The sequence below is a fragment of the Asparagus officinalis genome, chromosome 3 (assembly GCF_001876935.1).
Source record: "Asparagus officinalis chromosome 3, Aspof.V1, whole genome shotgun sequence".
NCBI lineage: Eukaryota > Viridiplantae > Streptophyta > Magnoliopsida > Asparagales > Asparagaceae > Asparagus > Asparagus officinalis.
The window spans coordinates 25408660-25432039 of record NC_033796.1 but is presented as its reverse complement, the minus strand read 5'-3'; the positions used below and the strand labels follow the sequence as shown (position 1 = coordinate 25432039).

The 23380-nt window shown below is 36.3% G+C and overlaps 2 protein-coding genes across 3 annotated transcripts in view; both read right to left on the bottom strand.

Annotated features, from left to right (window-relative positions):
* The window catches only part of LOC109833487 (rab3 GTPase-activating protein catalytic subunit), a 12514-nt gene extending 11948 nt beyond the window's left edge, over positions 1–566 (bottom strand). Inside the window, exons 1-2 of one of the 2 annotated variants that reach the window (XR_002245223.1) lie at positions 251–566; positions 80–168 (exon numbers count right to left, since the gene is read on the bottom strand). Coding sequence is in view for 1 of the 2 variants with exons in the window: in XM_020401170.1 (XP_020256759.1) it covers positions 80–168; positions 251–437 (276 nt within the window). In the remaining variant the exon portion in view is untranslated. The remainder of the gene's footprint in view (positions 1–79; positions 169–250) is intronic. The other variant, XM_020401170.1, reaches the window with a different exon arrangement.
* Positions 8537–14340, bottom strand: LOC109833486 (L-ascorbate oxidase homolog). The gene is made up of 8 exons (XM_020401169.1): positions 14064–14340; positions 13867–13976; positions 12141–12411; positions 11532–11634; positions 11005–11350; positions 9778–10143; positions 9600–9678; positions 8537–8871 (listed from the first exon to the last, which is right to left on the bottom strand). Exons 1-8 carry the CDS (start codon positions 14196–14198, stop codon positions 8659–8661), a joined length of 1623 nt encoding a protein of 540 aa, XP_020256758.1. The 5' UTR covers positions 14199–14340; the 3' UTR covers positions 8537–8658.

The window sequence follows — 23380 nt, the reverse complement described above, 5'->3', positions numbered from 1 at the left end:
TTAGTATTTGAACAATTAACAGGAGAATGAAGCATCTTCCGTCAAACTTAATCAAGCATTAGAATTATATAAGCAATACCTCTTCTTTAGGTTTACAAGCCGAATCAAGTCCGCCCAAATCATGTTCCGATAATCTCCTCGATCCCCTTAGAGATTGCCCCTCATTTTCTATATAAATTAACGATCAACAAATCAATCAACACAAAACTAAAAATAAAAGAAAGTCAATGAAGAAATTAGAAATTACTACCTCCTCGATCGTTCTTGCGATCGGACTTGATCTCCGTGATAACCCTCTCTGCCTTCGCCGCGGCCGAATGAAATGCCGTTCTTGCCCTCGAAACGAGAGAAATTGACGACGATGCAGCGGAGGAGGGAGCAGAGTTCTCCATGGAATCGGATTGCGATCGAGCATCGGATGATGGATGAAGCTGCATATTTTTATGTCAAAATTGGATTTTTATTCATTATAATCAAGTGGATGTGGGTTTGGATTGGAGATGAAGATCAGAGAAAATGTTATTTTATTCCTATTTATGATGAAGGTTAGATGGATTTTTGTACGTTAATTACGGTATAATCACCCATAGGAAACGTTTCGGTTGTGTTGACGCCTTGAATTGGAAAGAAAAATTTATGCCCAGCCCCTTTAAGTGATGAGAACTTTTTTTCATGTCCTTTGTGATAAAATGTAAAAGAATAGATATTCTGTCTATTGTATTCTCTTCGGGGCCAACTCCGAGGCTCAGAGGGACTTAGGGCTGTCCAAAAAGCCCGCTGCCCGGGCCCGGACCCGCAAAAATACGACCGGTCCGGACCCGGACCCGGCCCGGAACAGTGCCGGACGGGCCGGTCGCAACGGTCATCAGAGGTGACTGCTGCTGAAAAATGCCGGACCAGGTCGGGTCATCAGAGGTGACCGTTAGGCAGAATTGGCCGCCTAGCCCGGCCTGGTCAAAAATGACCGTTTTGGGTGGGCCGCGCTGGGCTGCTCGGCCCGACCCGGTGAAAAAACTGATGGATCCATCCTTAATGCTACTTCTCATCATTTAGCTATTAGAAATTATTTTTAAACATTATATGATGAGTATACAGCTAGACATGGTGTAGCTGCACAACAGTCTACAAATTCGGCGCCTTCGAGCACGGTCCGAGATAAAAGTATAAGTTTTGATAAGTATGCAATGGTAGCTGAACTAACTGGTGGATCTGGACTTGGATCAACATTAGAGGTTTCTGAAATAGATGAATATTTATATGCTTACTTAGTTAAATGTTAAGGAAATGTTTTAGATTTTTTGCAATGGTGGAGAGTATATGGATCAGTTTCATATCATATACTTTCCACCATGGTTTGTGACTTACTAACAGTGCAAGTTTCGACGGTAGCTTCGGAATCCGCCTTCAGCACAGCAGGACGTTTGATCGACGATCACAGGATATGCTTAGTAGATCTGTATACTGTACAAGCGGTGATGTGCTTACAAGATTGGTGGAGGTACGAGAAGCGAACGCAAGGCATCGATAGGATGACTATAATTGAAGATAAATTTAAAGATTTGGGACTAGCAGATAGGTATAAATATTAGATAATATTCATCAAATTGTAATTTTTATTTCTTAGCATTAAATTTGTAACGAATTATTTCTGAAAAAGTTACAAATGATAGTGATATAGGTGAGTAGGTGTCAACCTAGTTGGAATGTACTTATCTATTGTGATGCGACGAATTCCGAAATAAATTTATACTTGTAAATGATTTACTGATTATTAATAAAGAAGTTAGTTTTATCATCTTTCATTTTTATAATTTTTTGTACTTGTAATTTATGTCATTTTAATTTATTAAAAAAAATTATGTTATTTTCTGTAATTTTTATATATATTTTATGATTTATGGGGATTTTTAAAAAACCAAAAAAACCAGCCCGGTCCGGGCCAACCGGTCCCGGGTCCGGGCTTCGGTTTTGTCTGGCCCGGCCCGGATGGATAGCCCTAGAGGGACTGCGTCAAGGGATTTTTTTTAAAAAAAGATCTTTTTTGCTAAATAATTAGCAAAATCGATCATTTTGCTATTTTTTAGCAAAATTGTCCTTTTTAGCCAACAGACCGAAAAGATGTCGATTTTAAAAAACAAGTTGCTAAAAACATACATGATTAGTAGTCTCGTTTGTTTTCATTTTAAAATCTTCTCACTTAATAAACTCATTCTCTCCTTCCTTCTTCTTGATCCCCAACGCCGCCCTCCGGTCATGGGGACCAGGGCGTGCAGGAGCTTCGGAGTGCAGAGGGAGACTCTGAGCTCGTTATTCTCTCGTCGACTGCCTGATGGCTTGGAGGCCGGATTCTTTGGTGGAAAGCTGAGGGCTTTTGAGCTTGGTCAAGATTTGGTCTCCTCATAGACTTCAGTGGGGATTTGGGGGTCTTGGACTCGTCCAGGGAGGAGGAGGAGGAGGAGGAGGAGGCAGGTTAAGGCCGGTTGAGGTTGACCATCTCGTCGGATGAGGAAAGGAGGAGCCGAGGAGGGAGGAAGGAGGAGAGGAGGAGGAGGAGGAGCAACGAGGTCAGGAAGAAGGGAGGACTGAGATGGGTTTTTCTTGTTTAGAGTTTTGGAGGGGAGACCACAGATGGCCCTCAGTCAACTGACAAAAGCCAAACCTAAAGCTAGTCCACCACCTCCTCTCCCAGCCCCTCCTCCCCTCGTTCCTTGGGCTGGTTGCTAGAACCGATCAGACTATGAACAACAGCTCGGACGGACCGCGACGAGATGGGCGGAGGGCGGGGCATCGAGACACGGTCGCAAAAGTCGACGATGGCGTCTCGAAGGGCGGCGTTGCCGCATTGGGGATCAAGAAGATGGAAGGAGAGGATGGGTTTATTAAGTGAGAAGATTTTAAGATGAAAACATACGAGAGTACTAGTCCCGTATGTTTTTTAAAATCGACCTCTTTTTGGCCTGTTGGTCAAAAAGAAATCGATTTTGCTAATTATTTAACAAAAATTGTTTTTTTTTAATTCCCCTGCATCAACACTCAGGGAGGATTAATTTAATATTCTTCATTAAAATAAAATTTTGAAAACTATTATTTGTCTTATTCGTGACTGCTTGGTTCAGCCGAGGACCTAGAAAATTATTTTTCAAATGATATTCTTACTGAATTAGTATGAGATGATACACGCACGACCTACCTACGAATCTACGATCAAAAGAAAACGGATGTTCATAACCTGATATTTTTACTAGCAAATCTTGCTTTATATTAATTTTGAAACAAATATTGCAACTCTCTCTATTGATATATTTTCTTGATTAATCCTTTAGTCTTCATATTTCATTAATCAGAAAAAGGACTATTTCTGGTCGAAGTACTTGTTTAGATGACAAATATGATTGAGCAAATCATAATTGCTTAAAATAACATCATTTTCTGTAAATATATAAAAAGTTCATTCTTACGTCTAGGACGAGGCCAGGCATCATGAATATGACATTCGTCTCTATTTTTTTGAAAGGTTCTAATATTTTAAACATCTGACTCAGTCACAAATTAGAAAGATTCCACAAACAATAATGCTGTTGATGCTAAGTGGACGACAGCGTGATACTGACCAAACAACATATGGATAAATTTAGCATGAAATTTGGATATTATGTTGTTTCTTTCGGTGTTGGAGAAAACACTTCAGCATCTCCAACAGCTTTCCTATTTTATTGGTATTCTTACTTTTGAAGAATTTTGGGTTTTTTTTCCCAACAGATTCTCCATCTCATTCCGCAAAATAGGGATGGAGGAGAAAAAAAGGAGAGCCTTCCCCAAATCTGTAGCATTCTTCAAATTTTTGGGGAGAGCTTTGTCATAAATGTTTTGTTGTGCGCAGCGGAAATTTCGGCAGAGTTTCTGGTGCACAATAAGAGAGAAAGATCGATATAAGAATTCCCGTCTCACCAATGAGACAAGAATCTGAAGCGGATATCTCAACCAAGTGAGATATCGGCTCTTCCTCTCATCAGTTCTAGGACTGACCTGTCGAGGGATCCTAAAACTATTACAATGGCCACAAACTCAAACAACCAATTTTTACGTGGTTCGGCAAACTGCCTACGTCCACGGGGCAAGGAGGGGGGAGATCTACTATTAGAGGGAGATAATACAACTAGGGTTTACAACCACTCAATCTAAACCCTCACACAATTATCTCTCTCAAAAGCCTCACACAAAAATACAGCCGTCAACACCCAAGAACAGCCACCAAACAAGCCAAAGAACAGCCTACTTCTGCGTTCTCCTGTTTGCACTTGTTCTCTGCCTTTGAACAACTCTGCAGGCCGCCTCTTTGATTTCTCCCCTCTGCTTCCGCGTCCAAATCAGCCCCTTGCTTGCACTTTTCCCTTTGCCCGTTGTTCCTTTGCACCCTGCCACACGAAAACCTAGGAAAGGCATTTATAGGGCTCAAACACGTCTTCGCATGTGGAATTCTTTTGTCCGCTGGATTCGATCTCTTCACGCGGCATGTGGAATCCTTTTGTCCGCTGACCTCTTATCTGCTGGACAAGCATACCGCCAACAATTCTCCACCTCGGCGAAGTTTTTTTTCAAAACTGAACCGACACCAACCAAACCAAATGTCTCACTTGTTGTGTCCAGTACGAAGTGAAACAATTCACGACAACGGACTCAATCCATAACAAGTCGAGAATCCAAATGAGAATGTGACCACTCTCCAAACGTCGGTATCTACTCACCAAATCGATCTCACCCCGTCAAAATCCAACCCGGCTGCATCGTAAAGACTGCCTACGTATCCTCTTGCCCAAGGAATCAAGCCGAACGTAGTTCACCCAATGGCCGCGAACGACCTCAAACCAATAGAAGAGTTCGCAACCCTTCTCCAATATCATCAACTCTGCGGCTGATAGCACCTCCAATGGCCTCAAACACCTCCACCTGAGGTGAACCAATGGTCATATCCAAACTGCATCTATCAGCTGAATCCAAATGACTTCCACGCTGTGTCACCTCAGCTGGAATCCCAACCAATGCAGAATGACCTGGAGTATGTGGGAAAATCCCCACCCAATATGGAGTAGCATCAGTCTCCACCCGCTGCGATACCTCTAAGGTCTGTCCAAAACTCTCTACCTGCTGAGAGTCAATTGGCTCCCTCATCGAAGCCTCAACCAAAGTGACATTACCAGACCTATATTCTAATGGAGTTTTACCTCCAATCACAGCAGTTGACAACTCTTTAATAGGATGACCCAAATATGTCGAAACCTCTGTCCAGAAACTCTTCTGCAGACCATTGCTTGACAACAAACACCGATCCTCCTCCAGCAAGGCACGGTTTTCCAAATTTGTCACCATATATAGTTGCCCCAAGATTTCCTTTCCAACGAAGTGTCTCGAAATGCCGTGAGCTCGGCTCCAATACAGAAATAGGTCCATCTTGTACCTCCCACCAGAATGGAGTACCTTCACCTTTCTGTCTATTACACACTTCTTCAATCTGTTGGATACTACTAGGACTTTCTCCAAAGGGGATTTGGTTGCAACCCAAACACGCCTAGAACAACCACCAACAAAGAAAACCAAACGCCTATTACCTCCCAATGATGCCCCCTTGGAAGGCCCCCAAACATCCACGTGAACTCCTCCAGAACGACCCTTAGCACGGTGAATAGAGGTACCACACTTCACCTCGGTCTTCTTGCTCACATCAACATGTTCACTGGACTTCAAACTGCAGGTCTTTACACCCTCTTTCAATACGGGAAGGGCCAAGCCCCAAATGCCGCAGTCTAGTCGAATCAACAGAAGTCGTCAGCTCTCCACCTGTCACTATACCTCCAGTCAAGTAATACAGGTTATTCCTCCTGACGCCCTTCATCAAAATACGAGAGTCTCTCGCAATCTCGAGAACCATGTCCTCAACACGAACCTTCAGACCCTCTCCAACCAAAGCTCCAATCGAGATCAAGTTCTTCCTCAAAGAAGGAACATATCTCACATCGTTTAACTCTCTAACAGTCCCGTCAAACATCTTTATGCGAATTCTTCCTATCCCAAGGATCTGGCATGCACGGTTATCAGCCATGTACACCACACCACTATCCACCAGCTTCTCAAAACTGGAGAACCATTCCCTTCTAGGGCACACATGATAGGTCGCACCACTATCCAACATCCATTCAGATTCCTCCGAATAGCTATCTGTAGGACTGATAGAAAGCGAATAAATAGAAGAGTCAGAATTATTACCATCCGATACGATGTTTGCTTCTGATGATGGTTGCTTCCCTTTTCCCTTCTGCTTATTCTTCATCCATTCGTCGAGCTTTGGGCAGTCTTTCTTCCAATGACCAGTCTCCTTGCACCAAGCACACTGATCTTTTCCTACTCTAGACTGTGACTTCTAATTCTTTCGAGTGATGCCTTCCCATTAATCAGAGTAAGAACGAAGGTCTCATATTCCTCGTCGGGCAAGGAACTCAACAACAGCAACGCCTTGTCCTCATCTTCAATCTTGACATCCACATTCGCCAAATCCGCAAGAAGCTTTGTGTAGTGGTTCATGTGATCTCTAATGGAGGTTCCCTTCTTCAACTGGAAACGATAAAGTCTCCTCTTCAAATGCAAGCGATTTTCCACACTCTTGGTCAAATACTTGCTTTCGAGAATCTCCCAAATCTTCTTCGCAGAAGTCTCATTCATCACATCATATTTTAGATCTTGAGTCAAACAAGACCTAATCACACCACACGCCGTTCGATTCATCTTCTTCCAAACCTTCTCTTCAACGTCATCTGGCTTGCCATCTAACTCCAATGTATCCTCCAAATTCTGCGCGTTCAGCGCATCCAAAACCTCGCATCTCCATAATCCAAAGTTGTTTGTGCCATTAAATTTCTCCACATCTATCTTCATAGAGTGGATATTCAAACTCTGAATAGTCTTCACGCCAGAAGAACCACCCTCGACACCCGAAGCACCTTCTTTCCCCGACATCTTACGCACCAACGAACAAAGAATAGATCCAAAACTAAAAAGATAGAGTCTTTACCAAAAGATCTCACCTTTATCACCAACGAAGCCCTAAACGAGCCTCCAAATTGATCTACTCCTCCAACCAAACCCTAGATCTGGAACCTGGGCTCTGATACCACTTGTTGTGCGCAGCGGAAATTTCGGCAGAGTTTCTGGTGCATAATAAGAGAGAAAGATCGATATAAGAATTCCCGTCTCACCAAGGAGACAAGAATCTGAAGCGGATATCTCAACCAAGTGAGATATCGGCTCCTCCTCTCATCAGTTCTCGGACTGACCTGTCGAGGGATCCTAAAACTATTACAATGGCCACAAACTCAAACAACCAATTTTTACGTGGTTCGGCAAACTGCCTACGTCCACGGGGCAAGGAGGGGGAAATCTACTATTAAAGAGAAAAAGAATACAATGGGTTTACTCTCAAAAGCCTCACACAAAAATACAGCCGTCAACACCCAAGAACAGCCACCAAACAAGCCAAAGAACAGCCTACTTCTGCGTTCTCCTGTTTGCACTTGTTCTCTGCCTTTGAACAGCTCTGCAGGCCGCCTCTTTGATTTCTCCCCTCTGCTTCCGCGTCCAAATCAGCCCCTTGCTTGCACTTTTCCCTTTGCCCGCTGCTCCTTTGCACCCTGCCACACGAAAACCTAGGAAAGGCATTTATAGGGCTCAAACACGTCTTCGCATGTGGAATTCTTTTGTCCGCTGGATTCGATCTCTTCACGCGGCATGTGGAATCCTTTTGTCCGCTGACCTCTTATCTGCTGGACAAGCATACCGCCAACATGTTTCACGTACTTCAAGTCTACAACTACTCAAAAAACGACTCAACACTATAAAATGAGAGGGCAAAAAACAAAAAGTTCATGTCTAAATTTTTATTGTTAAAGTTCATGTCAAAAATGTAGAATATTTTTATTATTGTAATAAATGCAAGATTCTTCAAAATGGGGAAGTTGTTGGAGTTGGAGCAAAAATAATTTGGAGAATATGACTTTTGCTTCCTCATTTTGGAGAAATTTTTGGGGAAGCTGTTGGAGATGCAATTCATTTATATGTTGGATTATTGTAATTAGCTCCAAATAATATTACCCCCTCTCTCCTCCTATGAACCACATTTCGTTTCTGTTTTAACTCAAAAAAATTCATAATTGCTTGTAAAGTAATTAATAAAAAGATTGTCCTTTTGAAGGAGTAGGACCCCTTGTAAGTAATTAACCCAAAATCTAATGAAGATTTATTAACAGGATTCGATGGTCCTGTCCCATAGATCTAGTACTCCTGCAAAATTGATGCCTAGACGCTGCAGAAAAAATATGGTAAAAGATTTAAAACAGGACCTTTACTGGAGTAACATCTGAGTATTTGCAATAAGACCAGAAGTAAGCATAGCCTAAGTATTTCTGACAAATAATAATGAATATAATCCAAGAAAATCACTAGTACACGATAAATGAGTAAAACAATACTCTGAAAAATCCACGAAATAATCATAAACTTAAAATTGAACAGGAATGAAGTTCCCACAGAAGCTTTGAGCTAAAGCTTTTTCTCTAGCAAGAAATTAAGAGTCACCCTCTCGTGACAAAAATCGAACGCCTGATAAGAATATCAGAGCGGCCTAGTTCTGCGACCGGAAGCCCTCCCACAGAGTAGCGCATTCTTGGGTATGGGATACTCATCCCTCAAAGAATTTGCTGGAGAAAAAACACGGAGATAAAACTGCTGACCGAGGTACTGCCTTGCCCAGTTCTCCGATCTTATGTTCCACATGCCCACGTTATCCAATGGCATATAGATGGCTGTCCATGATTTCGGGTATACCTGATATAAATTCAAGAATGATCATGTGAGATATGATGATTTTGCTTCGGAGAATTTTATTTAAACAAAAAAATAAAGACCCTTTTTCAAAAACAATTAGCAAAATCAAATGTTTCGTAAAATTATTAGCAAAATCGAAAATCGACCTCTTTTCTAAAAAGAGGCCGACTCCGTGAAAATTCAGCTTTAAAATACACTGGGCTAGCAGTCCCGTGTATTTAGTTCTCATTAATTAAATATTAAGCATTTCAGCATAAAGTACGCTGATTATGCGGGACTATTAGCCTCGTGTATTTTAAAGTCAGTATTTTGACTTGGCCAAAAAAAATCAATTTTGCTAATATTTTCATAAAAGGGCCGGTTTTGCTTATTAGTTTCAAAAAAATAATTCTATTTCAGCTTTTGATGGGATTAAAAGGGTTGTGTTGCCATTTATACTCGGTTAATTTTGGAAATGTTGAAATATGTAATGTTAGAATCTACTACAATTTTTTGTTGGCAAATGGCAATAATTGATTAGGTGATTTCTCTTGAACGTGAAGGAGACGGCACAAAAGCAAAGTGATGGAAACAGGTGTTTCTAGTTTGTTTCTCATATATGATATGATTTCGGAGCTTGCTGTAAACTTGATGATTAATGAGTTTGAATAAAATATTGGACTCGTCAAAGCGACAATTTTTTTTTAATAAACCACAATAACTAACGACTTTGGTAGAACGTAAAATACCTGAACAGTACAACGAGAAACTGCATCTCTCAAGTTGTAACTATTCCTGCTTGATGATCTCCATTGACCTCCATCCATTCTGTACATTTCCAATTAGCTTTAATCAGAGAGGGCAAAAACTAAAGGGAAACAAACTTCAAATTTTCTCTCTTTTTATCATTTGAATTAATTTTCTTACCCGACGACCCAGAAAGAATAACCATCAATATGCCAAGACTGAACTGAATCTTCATAGTTCTCAAAGATAATCTCTACATAATCCCTAAAATTCGCTGCCATGACTGGAGTTCCGAGATAACCACCGCCAAAAGTTGGGTTATCAGGAATGCTTCCAAGCGAGAAAACTCCCTGTATCTTGAAGTAGTCTGCGAGTTTGAGTGGAGTATCAGCTTGAACGAAGGATACACTGTTAACCGCGTATCTCTGCTTTCCATTGATTATTGGAGCAGAATTTGCGAGCCTAATTGTTCTTACGGGTTTGATCATCCCATAGTGATAGGAACCTTGTGGGTTTGGTCTAGGACCACTTGCAGTCAGATTCCATCTGTTTTTGGGGCAAAACAATTTAGTCAAAGAAAGTAACACAGTGAATTTGCGTTCTAAGAATTGAGAACTCAATAAGTTCAGCAAAAAGAAACCATAAGAACAAAAACATTGTCAATGCATAATATTTGTATGCTAATACGAATGAGCAATGCTTCAATGCAAGTAATTAAGTAACCCAAAGAACCTAAGAAAGTATGTTTTTAGGGCTAATGGCACATGGAGCTTCTGGAATGTCGTAGTCCTGCACTTAGTACCCCTATAGTTTCATTGTTGCGGATAGCCTGCTAAGGTCATTTTATACTCTTTTACCGTTGGTAAAATTTTGGCAGATATTCCCCTTGGGTGAAATTAATGAATCTATCTGAGGGCAAAATAGTCAAAAAATAATAATAATCCAAGGACTCCATCTGCAAATGGAAATACAGGGATAGTAATTCAAAACGGTGAAACTACAGGGGGTTTATGTCCAATTAACCCATTTTCTGACATTTAGCAAAGTGAAGGGAGTCATATGCTTCGTATTTGGATTCAATAACTCATTGTACTCATCAAATAGAAACCATAAGATAATGCATCCACAATGCACCACATATGTTGCTAGTAAAAATGTACAGAACTTCAATTCAAGTGAAACCAAGAAAAATATTTCTCAACACTCAACAAAGTGAAGAGAGCAATATACTATCTATCTAAAGAATCGAGAACTCATCAAGGTCATCAAACAGAAACCACAAGAAAATACAATCACAAAGCATTATGTTCTGCTAGTATTGAATTTGCAATACTTCTAATGCAAGTAACCATCAGAAAATATTTCATCAAACCTACTATCCCGAAGGAAATATTTTGGATATAATACCTGATTGATCTTGCTTGGTTAAGACCCCAAGCAACTTGAATAGTTGGGCCACCTGGAGGAGCACCAATGGGTTTGCTCCAAGAGTTTTTGTAGTGAAGGATCGAGGTGGTGGTGAGCGTTGGTCTACTGAATCTAGTGGAAGCCACAATGTAATAATCACGTGGAGGTTGATTAGCCATTACAAGAACTGAGTAAGTCTGGCCTAAACATATATCGAGAGCAGCATAGCTGGTCTGTACAGTATGAGAGCCTTCCACTTCGACAAGCTTCATAATGTGACCTTGAAATCTTATGTTGATACAGTTCATCAGTCCTACGTTAGATATTCTAAATCTGTATGTTTTACCTGAAAAGAAATTTAACAGATACAATAGCTACTTAGATCAACATGACACGTTCCATCAATGGAAATATTTGCATCAGGTTCAATACCTAACCAAAAATTGTGCAGGGTCATGGCACATCATGGAAATGCAAAAAAAAACTGCAGTTTATCTTAAATCATAACTTAAGAACACTAGATTCACCTTGTTCAACTGTGAATGTATTCCCATTCCATCCCCTGCCATTCATAAGAAGCCCATCAGGGGAAGGAAGGTTTTTTCCATTGTCTAGCATCCATTTCAAAGACTGCAAAAGATGAAAAGTAATACCATATGAGGCTATGGTTGTCGAAATATGGGTTAATTGCAGATACAAAAACCTTACACTACGAGTGTTATAGCCACTTATATCTCTCAAAACTATTTTATTAACAATTGAACTCTAGAAAGTGATCCCAATCGGTTGAGATGTCATGTCAGAGTCACGTGACGATGCACTTATGTTTTGACTTCAAGATAACTAAAAAATGACTAAAAATGAAACAAGAATAGAATTATGATCATCAACCCTCGTTCAATTTCAGGGTTTTGGTGCTGCCGCAGAATCAGGGTAACAAAGCAATCTAGGCTCAAATTTTACTGGCTATGGATCTGTAGAGAGCACAAATTATTACCGCGTGGCTTTTAAGAGGTGTAAGCTAGTGCTAACGAAATAGTTAAGCATGTGTATCTGCAACTAAGTCATAATATTCATTTGTAATCCTAAATCTTCTGAACCTTAAAAGCAACTGATGTGGAATTGTGATGCCTTACATTGTGGTTAGCCTTGTACCAGTCGCCGACTAGCAAAGTGAAGTCACCAGCAGGAGGAGGGAAAGGCACCGGAATCCTCGGGCGGCTAAGAATCCTGATACCACCAAATCCTCCCGCTGCCTTGTGGAATGCAAGGGAAGGGAAGTAGAAGTAGCTGCCGATTTGGTCCTTCACCTGAAGAATATACGTGAAGTTTCTTCTTGGTGGAATCGGACAATTTGTGCCAGCGACTCCATCTTCCCACGAGTTTTTCCTCTGTAGCAGTCCATTCCTGAGTGATAATGTGACAATAAGTGGGAAATTTTAACTAGTGCGAACTTTGAAGATTTTTAAGATAAATTAGAAAAATTCCCCAAAACCGAAAATATGGGACCAAGGGACATGTGGGTGTCCCCCTCCTATCGCATAACCAGCTCATTATGCGATAAGAGGGGACACCTCATATGTCTCCCTTACTGGTCCCTTATTTTGGGTCAGAGCTCGATAAATTAATATAAACTGTTGCTTGTTGCTTCGTTAAAGACCTTGGAAAAATAAGAATGCTTAATTACTTTATCATGACTCTTTATCTTCTAGTATTGGTAGTGAAAGGGCAAAGTTATGTCAAACTTCTTTCGAAGCATCATTAAGCTTGTAAACCTTTGGAATACAACCTGAATTGTTATTGCTTATGATCTGTTCAGAATTGTGGCTCTATAACTAGCTTCGTTTGTTTTCCTCAGAAAAAAAACTAGCTTCGTTAATTCGCTGGGAAAAGCCTTAGATGATATTACTTATAATGGCCATAGTAATGACTTTCAACTTAATAAAACCAAAATGTTGGTGTTTTCTATTCTATTATCACGTGATACAACATTACATTTTCCATGTGAAAATGAAATTTTTTTTTACATAAAGATAGCTGTCTAAAAGACTGAAGAAAACACTGGCCGTACCTAGCAAATGGACAGAAGCTATGACCTGAGCCTATATAAATCTTCGGTTTTTCTATAGAGTGCCCTTGGGCACTCTATAAGAGAGGAGAGAGATAGAGAGAAATGAATGAGGAGGGGCCCCCCTGATTTGCATTGGGATCCTCTCTTCATTCATTTCTCTCTATCTCTTTCTTCTTTTATAGAGTGCCCAAGGGCACTCTATAGAAAAACCGATAAATCTTTTCGAAATGGGCAGAAGCTATGATTGACTCCTGAATTGGTTGTAAATTTGTCATCGACAATATAAATTAACAATAATTCAGTAGATCTAAATCTGGATTCTGCTATTATACAGCCTCGCCTAGGCTACAAATGCTACCCTCCCAGAGGCATCCAACTTTAACTCCGACCCAAACTCTGTGCACGTGTTAAGATATTAAACCAGGTAACAAGTTTAGGCCCAAATTTATCCGGCCCATGACGCACCTCAGCAAGCCACATAGAGATCTAAGTCCACCCAAGCTGGGTCCCACATACCCGGACCGGTCGGACCACTCTGAATGAACCACGTCGGTGACACCCTCGAACCAATCACTCCCTCCGACCAAAAAGCAAAACGCCGGTCAGATTCTCTCCCCTCCCCATTATTTTATTAATTATTTTTTTCTCTCACGGCTTTTGTTTGCTTGCGGATCCAACAAAACGAAAAAGCTAGTTCCGAAAAGAGAGAACACGACAACTGTAATAGTAAAACTCAAATTACAGCAGTTAATCTTTCATTTAACTAATTAACCAAACATTAGAGAACTAACCAAGAGATGAGGAATGGCTCGCTGAGGCCGTTGTAGACGTTGATGATAAGATTATCGTTGGTGACCGCCTCAACCTGAGGCCCAGGGAACTGCCCGTTAATCAAAATACCCTGCAACAAAAATTACGTTACATTTTCTGTCAATATTTATTTTTAGTTTACAAAAAAAAAAGAAAAATACAAGTTGGAGAAATTTACCTGTTGCTTGACGCCCATAGGCCAAATGTTGCCATAAGTGACCCTCCAGTTGAAGAACCGGTAGGGGTCTTCGGCCGTGGAAACGGAGATTAGGAGGCAGAGGAATGAGGCCAAGATAAATCTCTTTGCTTCCATTTTTAGTAAAAGAAAACTTTACTAAAAGAGGAGATTCAAGAATGGTTTAAATGGAGAAGGGGGAGAGGGTCAGATCTATGGATGCATTGTGAGAGAGAAACAGAAAGAGTGGGGGGGCACTTATACGTGGAGTGGGGGCTTGGGTTTACTAACTTTTAATTGATCCAAAGGGGTTCCTTTAATGTGATGAGCTGGAAATATAGGCAAAGCCCAGGATCTAGGCGGGGTCAAAGCATGCTTGTGTTTAGTTATTGGGGTAAGTCAAATCTTGAAACTTATTATCCGTTTTCATCGTATAAAGTAGATATTAAAGTTACATGAAAATAAATTCAGAAGGTTAAAACTAAAGATGTGTTGGGTTGTGACTCAAATATTCAATCTGGTATTTTTAGTCGAGACTACAGTCAATAGGAGTCCTTTATCTGGTGGGAGTGTGGAATAATTATATGAATTCAAATTTCTATTTTGACAAGGATAAACAATTCATAATCCTACTTGGACTCTTACTCGGCTTTAGAACATGTGAACTTCTATTCCAATTAGAACTCTTATACCAAGGAAAGCAAGGAGTTTGGCTCTCCAAGTCTTTCAAGCCAATTACGATTATCAATCTACAGAGCACCAATAATAAAAGAGAGCTTTTTGTGAAGCCTATTTGATACTTTTCTCTTTTGTTCTTTTAGTCAAGAGATTGTATTAGATTTTTAGTGTGTGATTTAGAATTAAGTGATTGAGAGATCACCACATTGTACTCATCACAATTTAATAAAGTTATTCTGCTCCTTCAGTCATGAAAGTAGGCTACAAGCCGAACCGCGTATATCTTTGTGTTTGTGTGTTCTCGATATTTTTTATGCTCTCGTGTGATTGATATTAGTTTATATTGGGGATTTGTCATAACAAGATGGATTACAATTTATTGAATAAGAAAGTAGTGAAATATTTCAGATGATAGGTCTTGTTATGTAATGCAAATGACTAAGTATTAATCCTTGACGATGAGCCGACATGTGTCCCACCTTAACCGAACGCTAAATCAGCCACACTTTATGAAAGGACGACTCGAACGACGTTAGCACTCAATCCTTTGTAACAAAGGCCAAGTCGAAAGGCGTCCTCACTCGACTTACATGTCAAATCGATCCCACTCCTCTTCATTCTACAAGGCTGGGTTGACAACTTTCGAGACCGATTAAAAAGGTAGTACTTATCGACTCACTCGCAAGATCGAGACGAGAGACGCCACTTGTCGACCCTCTAGGAGAGACAAGCTGAAATACGGTATCTCATCGGGCCCCACGTCGACAGTCAATTGTGATCACATTAAATGCATGATCAAAGTCATCATTTCTCTTGGCCCGAAAGTCTTTATGACTCATTGGACCTCGTCAATACTATGCACACCCAATCAACCTCACATTAAACGCTTAGGTGACTCATCCTCTTCTATAGCTGACACCTGTAAAGTCGATACTGATTAAGCTGCCTGCTTGGATTCGACCGAAGTTACCTATCTTCCCTTGAATTTGCTATAAAAGGAAATTGTTATCTTTTGCTGAGGGGTAAGCAAACTCTTGCTAAAAATACACACTATCTCTATACTTCTCTACTCAAGCTTATTACTGACTTGATCATCAGAGTCGCCACCGGAGATCCTAACTTCAACCCTCTCACGTGTTGTTCATGTGTAGGAGGGAAATCGTTGTTCAGAGCCTAACTGTCTAACAAAGATTGATGACTCTAATACCCTACCAAACCCTTACTTAACTTCCTGTTAGATAACTGATATTAACATGTTTGAATAGATTGAAAAAGAAAAAAAGAGAATGAGAGTGACAAAATATATTGTGTTGATATGTGTGTCAATAAAATATACCAATCTGATAATTTTGTCTTATATGAGATAAAAAGAGGAAAGTAAATGAAAGTAAATTTCCAAATAAAATAATTTGGATAATTTATCCTTAATACAAAAGAAAATAGAGATTTTTTCAGTTGCGTGAGTACCTAAATCATATTTTACTATTTTTTTCCCTCGATAAAATGAAGGGGACCATATTCACGAGCGTCGAACGGACGAGTCGCGCTCACACGCAAGTTTAACCGGCCAGAAAAAAACAATAACGTGAATCAGTCTTTGAAAACCGTGCTTAATTGCGACTTGATTTTATCAATTTGAACTTTAAATCAAAGTTTGGAGTGTATTTTGTTGGCAGCGAGGAGGCAGAGTCATGTGCCTGGTGGCTGATGTCATGTTTTATGGTAAGGAGTAATCAATTTCGAACATAAACACATGCGCGTGAACTACGCATATAGCCATTACTAGCTCAGTGGGCTGTGGGCCTGTGGTCCAACCTCATTCTCATTTAATAACTAAGGCTTCGTTTGAATATTGTGATGTTTTATTTGTTTCCATGGTCTTCTTGTTAAAAATAAAACGTTATACGTTTAGAAATCATAGTATTTTTTAAGCTAAATCATCCTAAAATTAAAACCATGACACTTATTTTAAAACATCTTTTAAGTGTTTTAAGTTTGGTATTTTGATTTTGAATTTGATAAGGTGTTAATATAATATCATACATAATATATTAAATAGAATTAATATATAGTTATGTTGATATTAAATAATCAAACAGATAATATAGTGGGTGTGAGGTTGATTAGGGGGCCACTCGCTTCTCTGAATATTTGGTTTTAAGTTAAACACCTTCAGCCTGCACAAATAGCAACTCGTGAGAGGACAGTGACTAGTTCCCTCGTGATTCCTCTGACGATCAAGTCAGTTGACGGACTTGAGTGGAAAAATAAATAACTGTGTGAGTTCTAAAGTATAGTGCAGTATAATTTGCAGATATTGCTTGGAAAAATCATCCCCCCCTCGATATTGAGAATAGTACCTCTATTTATAGTGGTGGAAAAAGGGTAGAATAGTAATTTTGACCGAGCACAGGATGACGACAAATGAGTATAGCTTGGCGGCTACGTCAGCACCTACTTTACAGGTGTCGGCTGACGAGTGGAGGAGAGATCACCTTCAGCATTTTAATGTGAAGTGATTGGGGGCATGCAGTGCCGTCGTGGCTCGATGAGTCATGAAGACTATCGGGGCTAGAGGTATAGTGGCATCTGTCAAGCATTAAATGTGACGTCGACAAGTTGTCAGCGGGGGAGCTTCGAAGTTGAAGTCAACTTTTGGATTGGCCGAGAAGTAACACACTTCGAGTCGACCCCGCAATGCGTCAAATAACTGATCGAGTGGGCTTGTAGCGAGTCATCTTCTGACAAGAGAACCGACAAGTACCGATCTTCGAGTCGACCTAAGGAGATGTCGACTTGGTGAGTCGGTAAGTCGGGATTCTTGGGCCTGACAGTCAATTTGGTTTGAGCGGTGCATGTAGGGGGACACCTGTCCGTTCTGGCAAAGGGTCGTAATTTGGCGATTGAAAATACCATAACAAGTTACTATCGACATGCTTATTATATTATATTATATTATACTATACTATATTATAGTTAGTCTAATATATTAGTAATATTTATTAAATAATATAAAAACATAATAATTAAAATATCTTATATATTAATATAATAACATATTAAATATTCAAATATATTATATATAATATAATAACATATTTGATAATGTACTATAAAATAATAAATAGTAATATAATATAAATAAACTAATAAAAAATAATAAAAATGTTATTGATAATAAATAATAACATAATAATATAATAATATACTATACAATATTATAATCGCAATAATGTTATTCGCTCTTTAATAAAAATTTGTAATAAATTAATAGTTATAAGATATTATATAATAGTAACATATATAATAAAAAAACAATAGTATAATGATAATATAATAATAAAATTTAGTATTGTGAATGTAATATAATCTATAAAATATTAATATATTACATAATAAATGATATAATATTTTATATAATAAATAATATATTATATTATAAAGTAAAATAAATTTTACATTATTATAAAAATATTAATATAATATATAACAATAACAAATTGATATGCCAAAATAAATAAATAAATTATTATTTGAAAGTAATATATTAATAATTATAATATAATATAACACATTAAAATACAATATATTATTCGAATACATTATACAATATTATATTGTGTTATATTTAATATTATAGTAATATAATAATGTAAAATAAATATTATAATATTTATTTATAATATATTTTTGTATAATTAATATATAAAACATTAATAATATGTTTAATACTAATGTTGTAATGCGGTAAATTTGTGTTGACAAAAAACACTCAACATTTTATTTTCAAAACAATTCAAGGGGAAAACACAACAACATGATGTTTTTTTAGAAAAGCATAACAAAGAAAACACTACTTTATCCAAACGAAGCCTAACCAAATCACCATGGTTTTGATGCACATAGTTTATTCTCATTTCTAATCAAGAGGAATCCGTAGCATGCTTAGCAAATGGTCAAAATGACTTATAAGCTATTTTGAGATGCTTAATAAATAGCTTATTTCAATTTATAACCCATCAAAAAATAAACTAGTGTGTCCTATTTTTTTCCTTATATCGCAACTTATATTTCGATGGCTCATAAGCCATGGAATTTGACCAAGTAAAAGTCAATTGTATCCCTTATGATTTCACAAAATTAAATGTCTTGTTTAATAATTCACACTAATTGCCTTGTCTTTTTAGTTACTAGATTTTATGCACGTGCAATGCACGTGGTTAAATATTGTGATTAAGTATTTTTGGTTTATTTTCTTACTAACATTTGTTTCTCGATTACTCTTTGATAAATTTTGCTCACTTTGATTAAGTATTTTTAGTTTATTTTCTTACTAAAATTTGTTCCTCGATTACACTTTGATTATTTATTTCTTTGATGTTTATTTGAATAGGCTACACCCAGTTAAAATTTTTATGTTGATAGTTAAATTATCAGGAGATAATATAATCTAAAGCTAATTTAAATTTTCATTTCATTTGGATCGACATGAAACCGAGCTTGACTTAAGGAAGTATAGTGTTATGAAAGTGAAAACATTTGAAAAAAATAACATTATAAAAGGAAGATAAATAATAAATCCAACGAGTCAAGATGATTGATTTAAAGTGGGCTAAAATAACAGAAAATAGTTAATGAAAAAAATCATAAACTAAAGATTAATGTTAACTCCAGTACACTTTTATATGATAAAAACATCCACATATGCATATAAAAGCACTAAAAATAGTTTATGAAAATCCCTTCTAAAGATTCCTAATTTTACTAAAATAAAAATAAAACTATTCTATAACAATTCACAAAGTATTTATCTTTTGTTGTTTCTATTGTATTTTTTATTGAGTCGAGATCAATTATTCTTCATATTTATCTTTTCCTAGGCAATTCTAGAGTAGTGTCTTCATCGTCTACATCGATTGTGATATGAGACTGGAGCATGTTATCTTTCCTTGAGCTCATTCATCTTTTGTCTTCTCATCTAAATTCACAAAGAAGTTGAATATATTTCTTATTTTCAACACAAACTTCTAACAATAAGGACTTTGATTTTTTCCCATTTCAGTAAGAATAAATGTTAATTTGATATATATTAAATTTGTGTACTTTTAATTTGTTACTTAAATAAGGTTAGGAGCTACCTTTTTTCTCTATAATGAATTCTTCTGTTGTGCATCCAACAAGAATTTTTGTTGTGTCATAATGTTACATTTGCCCTGTCTGAGTCATTTTTCATGAGGATCTGAACTAAATACATTACATTTTTCATTATTAATCTGCTTTAGATTATAATATTAATATTTAATTTTGATATATTTATTTTATGAAGAAGAAATATCACTTAACCTTGGTACTACATCATCGACGATTCTACAATATTTATCACCTGAACACTTATTATTAACATCTCTATCCATTTTCTTGTTACAACCTTTGCAAACATAGAACCACTGCTCAACTCTATTATAAATGGTAGTTATGATTGCCTTAAAGGTGCGATAGTGTGTCTGTATATTGATAAATTATTCTTAGGTTTTAATTGTGTGAATATATTGGTAAATTATTCTTAAGTTTTAATTGTATGAATTTTAGAGTAGGTTTTCTAAGATCATACCTCTTTCGAATATTATAATGGTTGTATATATTAGTAATTTGAATTTTTGTTATATTTATAAAGAGCCTTAATGAAGATGTTTTTATCTTGGCAGCTTACTCTAAAAGAATACTGCATATTAGCTTTAAAATATAATATTTTTTCTTTACAGTGTTATATGGATATTTGCTTGGTTTGCTTACTAATCTCTTATTTCTTCAGTAAGTTATATATTTGGATTAATATATATTATTGACGCAATTTGCGATGACATGCATATCTCCTCTATAAATTTGAGACAGATATAAGGTGAATTTTATATTTAGTGACATTTAATAAGAATTTTAGTAATGAAATATACTACCTTTATATTTAGAGATCTTGAATTCTAATAGTGTTATTATGTCGTTATCTTTGATCATGTCTTTAAGAATTGATCATTCGTTAGTAGTCATGCCCCTAAATAAAGTCCCAAGTGGGGTCGTGACATTATATAAGAAAAAGAAAAATGGTGATTTTATATTTTTTGCTTACGCAGAGTCATGACATGGTAATTTTTTTTATCTTCCATGAATAATATTTCTTTAATTGGAATAAAGCTGTTCAATATATTCTTCAGGGGGTATTCAGTCGGTATTTCTTTGATAAATATAACTTATGCTAGTGTTAATGGAAGTGATTCATGGACATTCTGAATTCTATTTGAAATAAAAACCACTTGATTTTTTTAAAAGATATCTCTAAATTTTCTAATATTCCTACATACATAAGTCTTTATAATTTTTTTACCCTATAAATATTATTACCATTAGAAATCAATATTTATAGATTATAATCAATTTATGTTAAGCTATTATATTATAGTCTTTTATCAGTTTTTTGTGATCTAGTCTTCTATCAAGTAATGATACTTATGTATTTTTGCTTCTCTAACATATTGGTAAAATTATATGTAGTTACTTTAATTTATAAAAATAATATTAATTTTTAATCTATCATATATTTTTTAAATTTTTTATTCTTTAACTGGATATTTTAATCTATTATTATTACTATTTTTTACCAGTATCAACTTAACTATTTTTAGATTCTGAAAAGGGATAGTAAACCTTAAATTATAAGTTATATTTATATATCTTAATGAAAGAACATCACACAATTATTCTTTTCTTTGACAAGGTCTAAATTTCTAGTTTTTTATTTTGTGTAATTTTAAACTTTTGAGAGTATTTTGTCTAATTTTTAAAACTTTTTATTATTTTTTTTGTAATACTTCATGTAATAAGCTGATATTATGGAGCTATTTCATATATTTTATTAATCTTATTTAAATTGTTGATCTATAGATAGTTCATGGAGTATTAGGATAGAATATAAGTATGATTAGGATAAATTATAATTTAAATTAAATATTTAAAGTAGCACATGATAATTTTGACTATGGAAAGCTTTTCCTTAACTCGTGCTTTTAAAGAGAGTATGATTTTTGTTTTCCTTAATTTTTCTTTTTTATAATTTTGAGAATGACTTTTGGCTCTTTAATTTTTTGGTGGATTTTGTAAATATCTCACCCACATTATGTAGATTTGTAGGTCTACATTGTTCCCGGATTCGACCTTTAGGGTAGACATTATTTGTCACATTAATTTATTTAGTTTTTGCATATACGCCATTCATTTTGTAGACATTTGTAAATTTGGCGTTTAATAATTTTATTTAGATTTACAGTTCAATTTAAATTGTATCATTATTTTCATACTATGTATATTCAATAAGAATTCATTAATTTATCAACTTACTCTTACTTATGGAATAATATTTGAATTATAAAGGTATTTTTGTTTACTGAAAGATTTTCCCAAACTCGTGCTTTTAAAGGGAGTATGATATGATGTATGATGTGATATGATATAAAGAAACAAACGATAAGATGAAGAGTTCTTTTTTTCTTTTTCTTTTTTGACTCATTAGGTACCAAATTCAAATATCTAGATTGTCAAAATTTTAAATATTTATCTGTTTTCTCTAGTAAATATAAATTTTGTATATTCTGAGATTTTCTATTATTAACATATGTAAATCAAATCTGAGCTTATATATGTATTAAGTTGGATAGGATCGGATTATTGAAGCTTATTTCTATTAATTAAAATTAATTAGAATATGATACAATAATAAGATAATATCTTAAAGGGTCAAGGGTACTTTTGTCCATAGAAAGTTTTTCCCAAACTCCCTCTTTTAAAGGGAGTAAGTATTTTGAGAACAGTGATAGCTTATAAGCCACTTATTTGATAAATACTCTACTATTAAAATAGATTACAATTTATTAAATTTATCAAACACTTTAAATATTAATTCATTTGTCTTAATTTTCATTTATGGATTTTAAGCAAAGTGAATTGTAATCGAACGATGACAAACATGCTCCAAAGTCCAAATATCTCCCTCCCTGTCAATATTATAACCTTCTATAGTGGAAAAAAGGCCTAAATATGCTAAGTTTTTATGCTGTCCATCTTTGGAAACTCATTAATCAAACGATAGTGAAAACATAATTAGCTTTTATCTATTTTTTAATCATGGTCAAACATTTAGATCGAATATGGGTTTCAGTGTTTGCCCAGTTATAGTTTTGTTCATACGTATTAAAAGAATAAAAGTATTATCATCATGTGTTAAAGAAGCACCACCCCCTATCACGTACTACTAATTTCACCAACGACGTATATATCATTGGCACATTTTTATTGCAGCTGGTCAAATTCTACCTGGGGAAAGTTTAATCATCATATTCTTTATGTTAGTTTACCCTCTTAGATGTTGAATTAGAAAATGTGGAAAGATTCACCATTTTAATTTAACTGTGCATCCCTTACCTAATTAGCACGGCAGAGCGAGAAGTAGTCGCACGCTGTAACCGACACAGCCACTGCTGTTATCGGATCCGACATGCGCACGTTGGCACGTGGTAGTTGATCACATCACGTATGCTTAGAATAATCCTTCGTTAAGACATGGTTAACACTATGTCTTCGTATTATTTAATGTT

Coding starts and splice junctions, on each gene's coding strand:
- LOC109833486 (XM_020401169.1), bottom strand. CDS start 14,198: ATGGAAGCAAAGAGATTTATCTTGGCCTCATTCCTCTGCCTCCTAATC. Junction 11,635..12,140: donor GGTACAAGGCTAACCACAAT/GTAAGGCATCAC, acceptor CATCTTTTGCAG/TCTTTGAAATGGATGCTAGA. Junction 9,679..9,777: donor TATTCTTTCTGGGTCGTCGG/GTAAGAAAATTA, acceptor GGAAATGTACAG/AATGGATGGAGGTCAATGGA.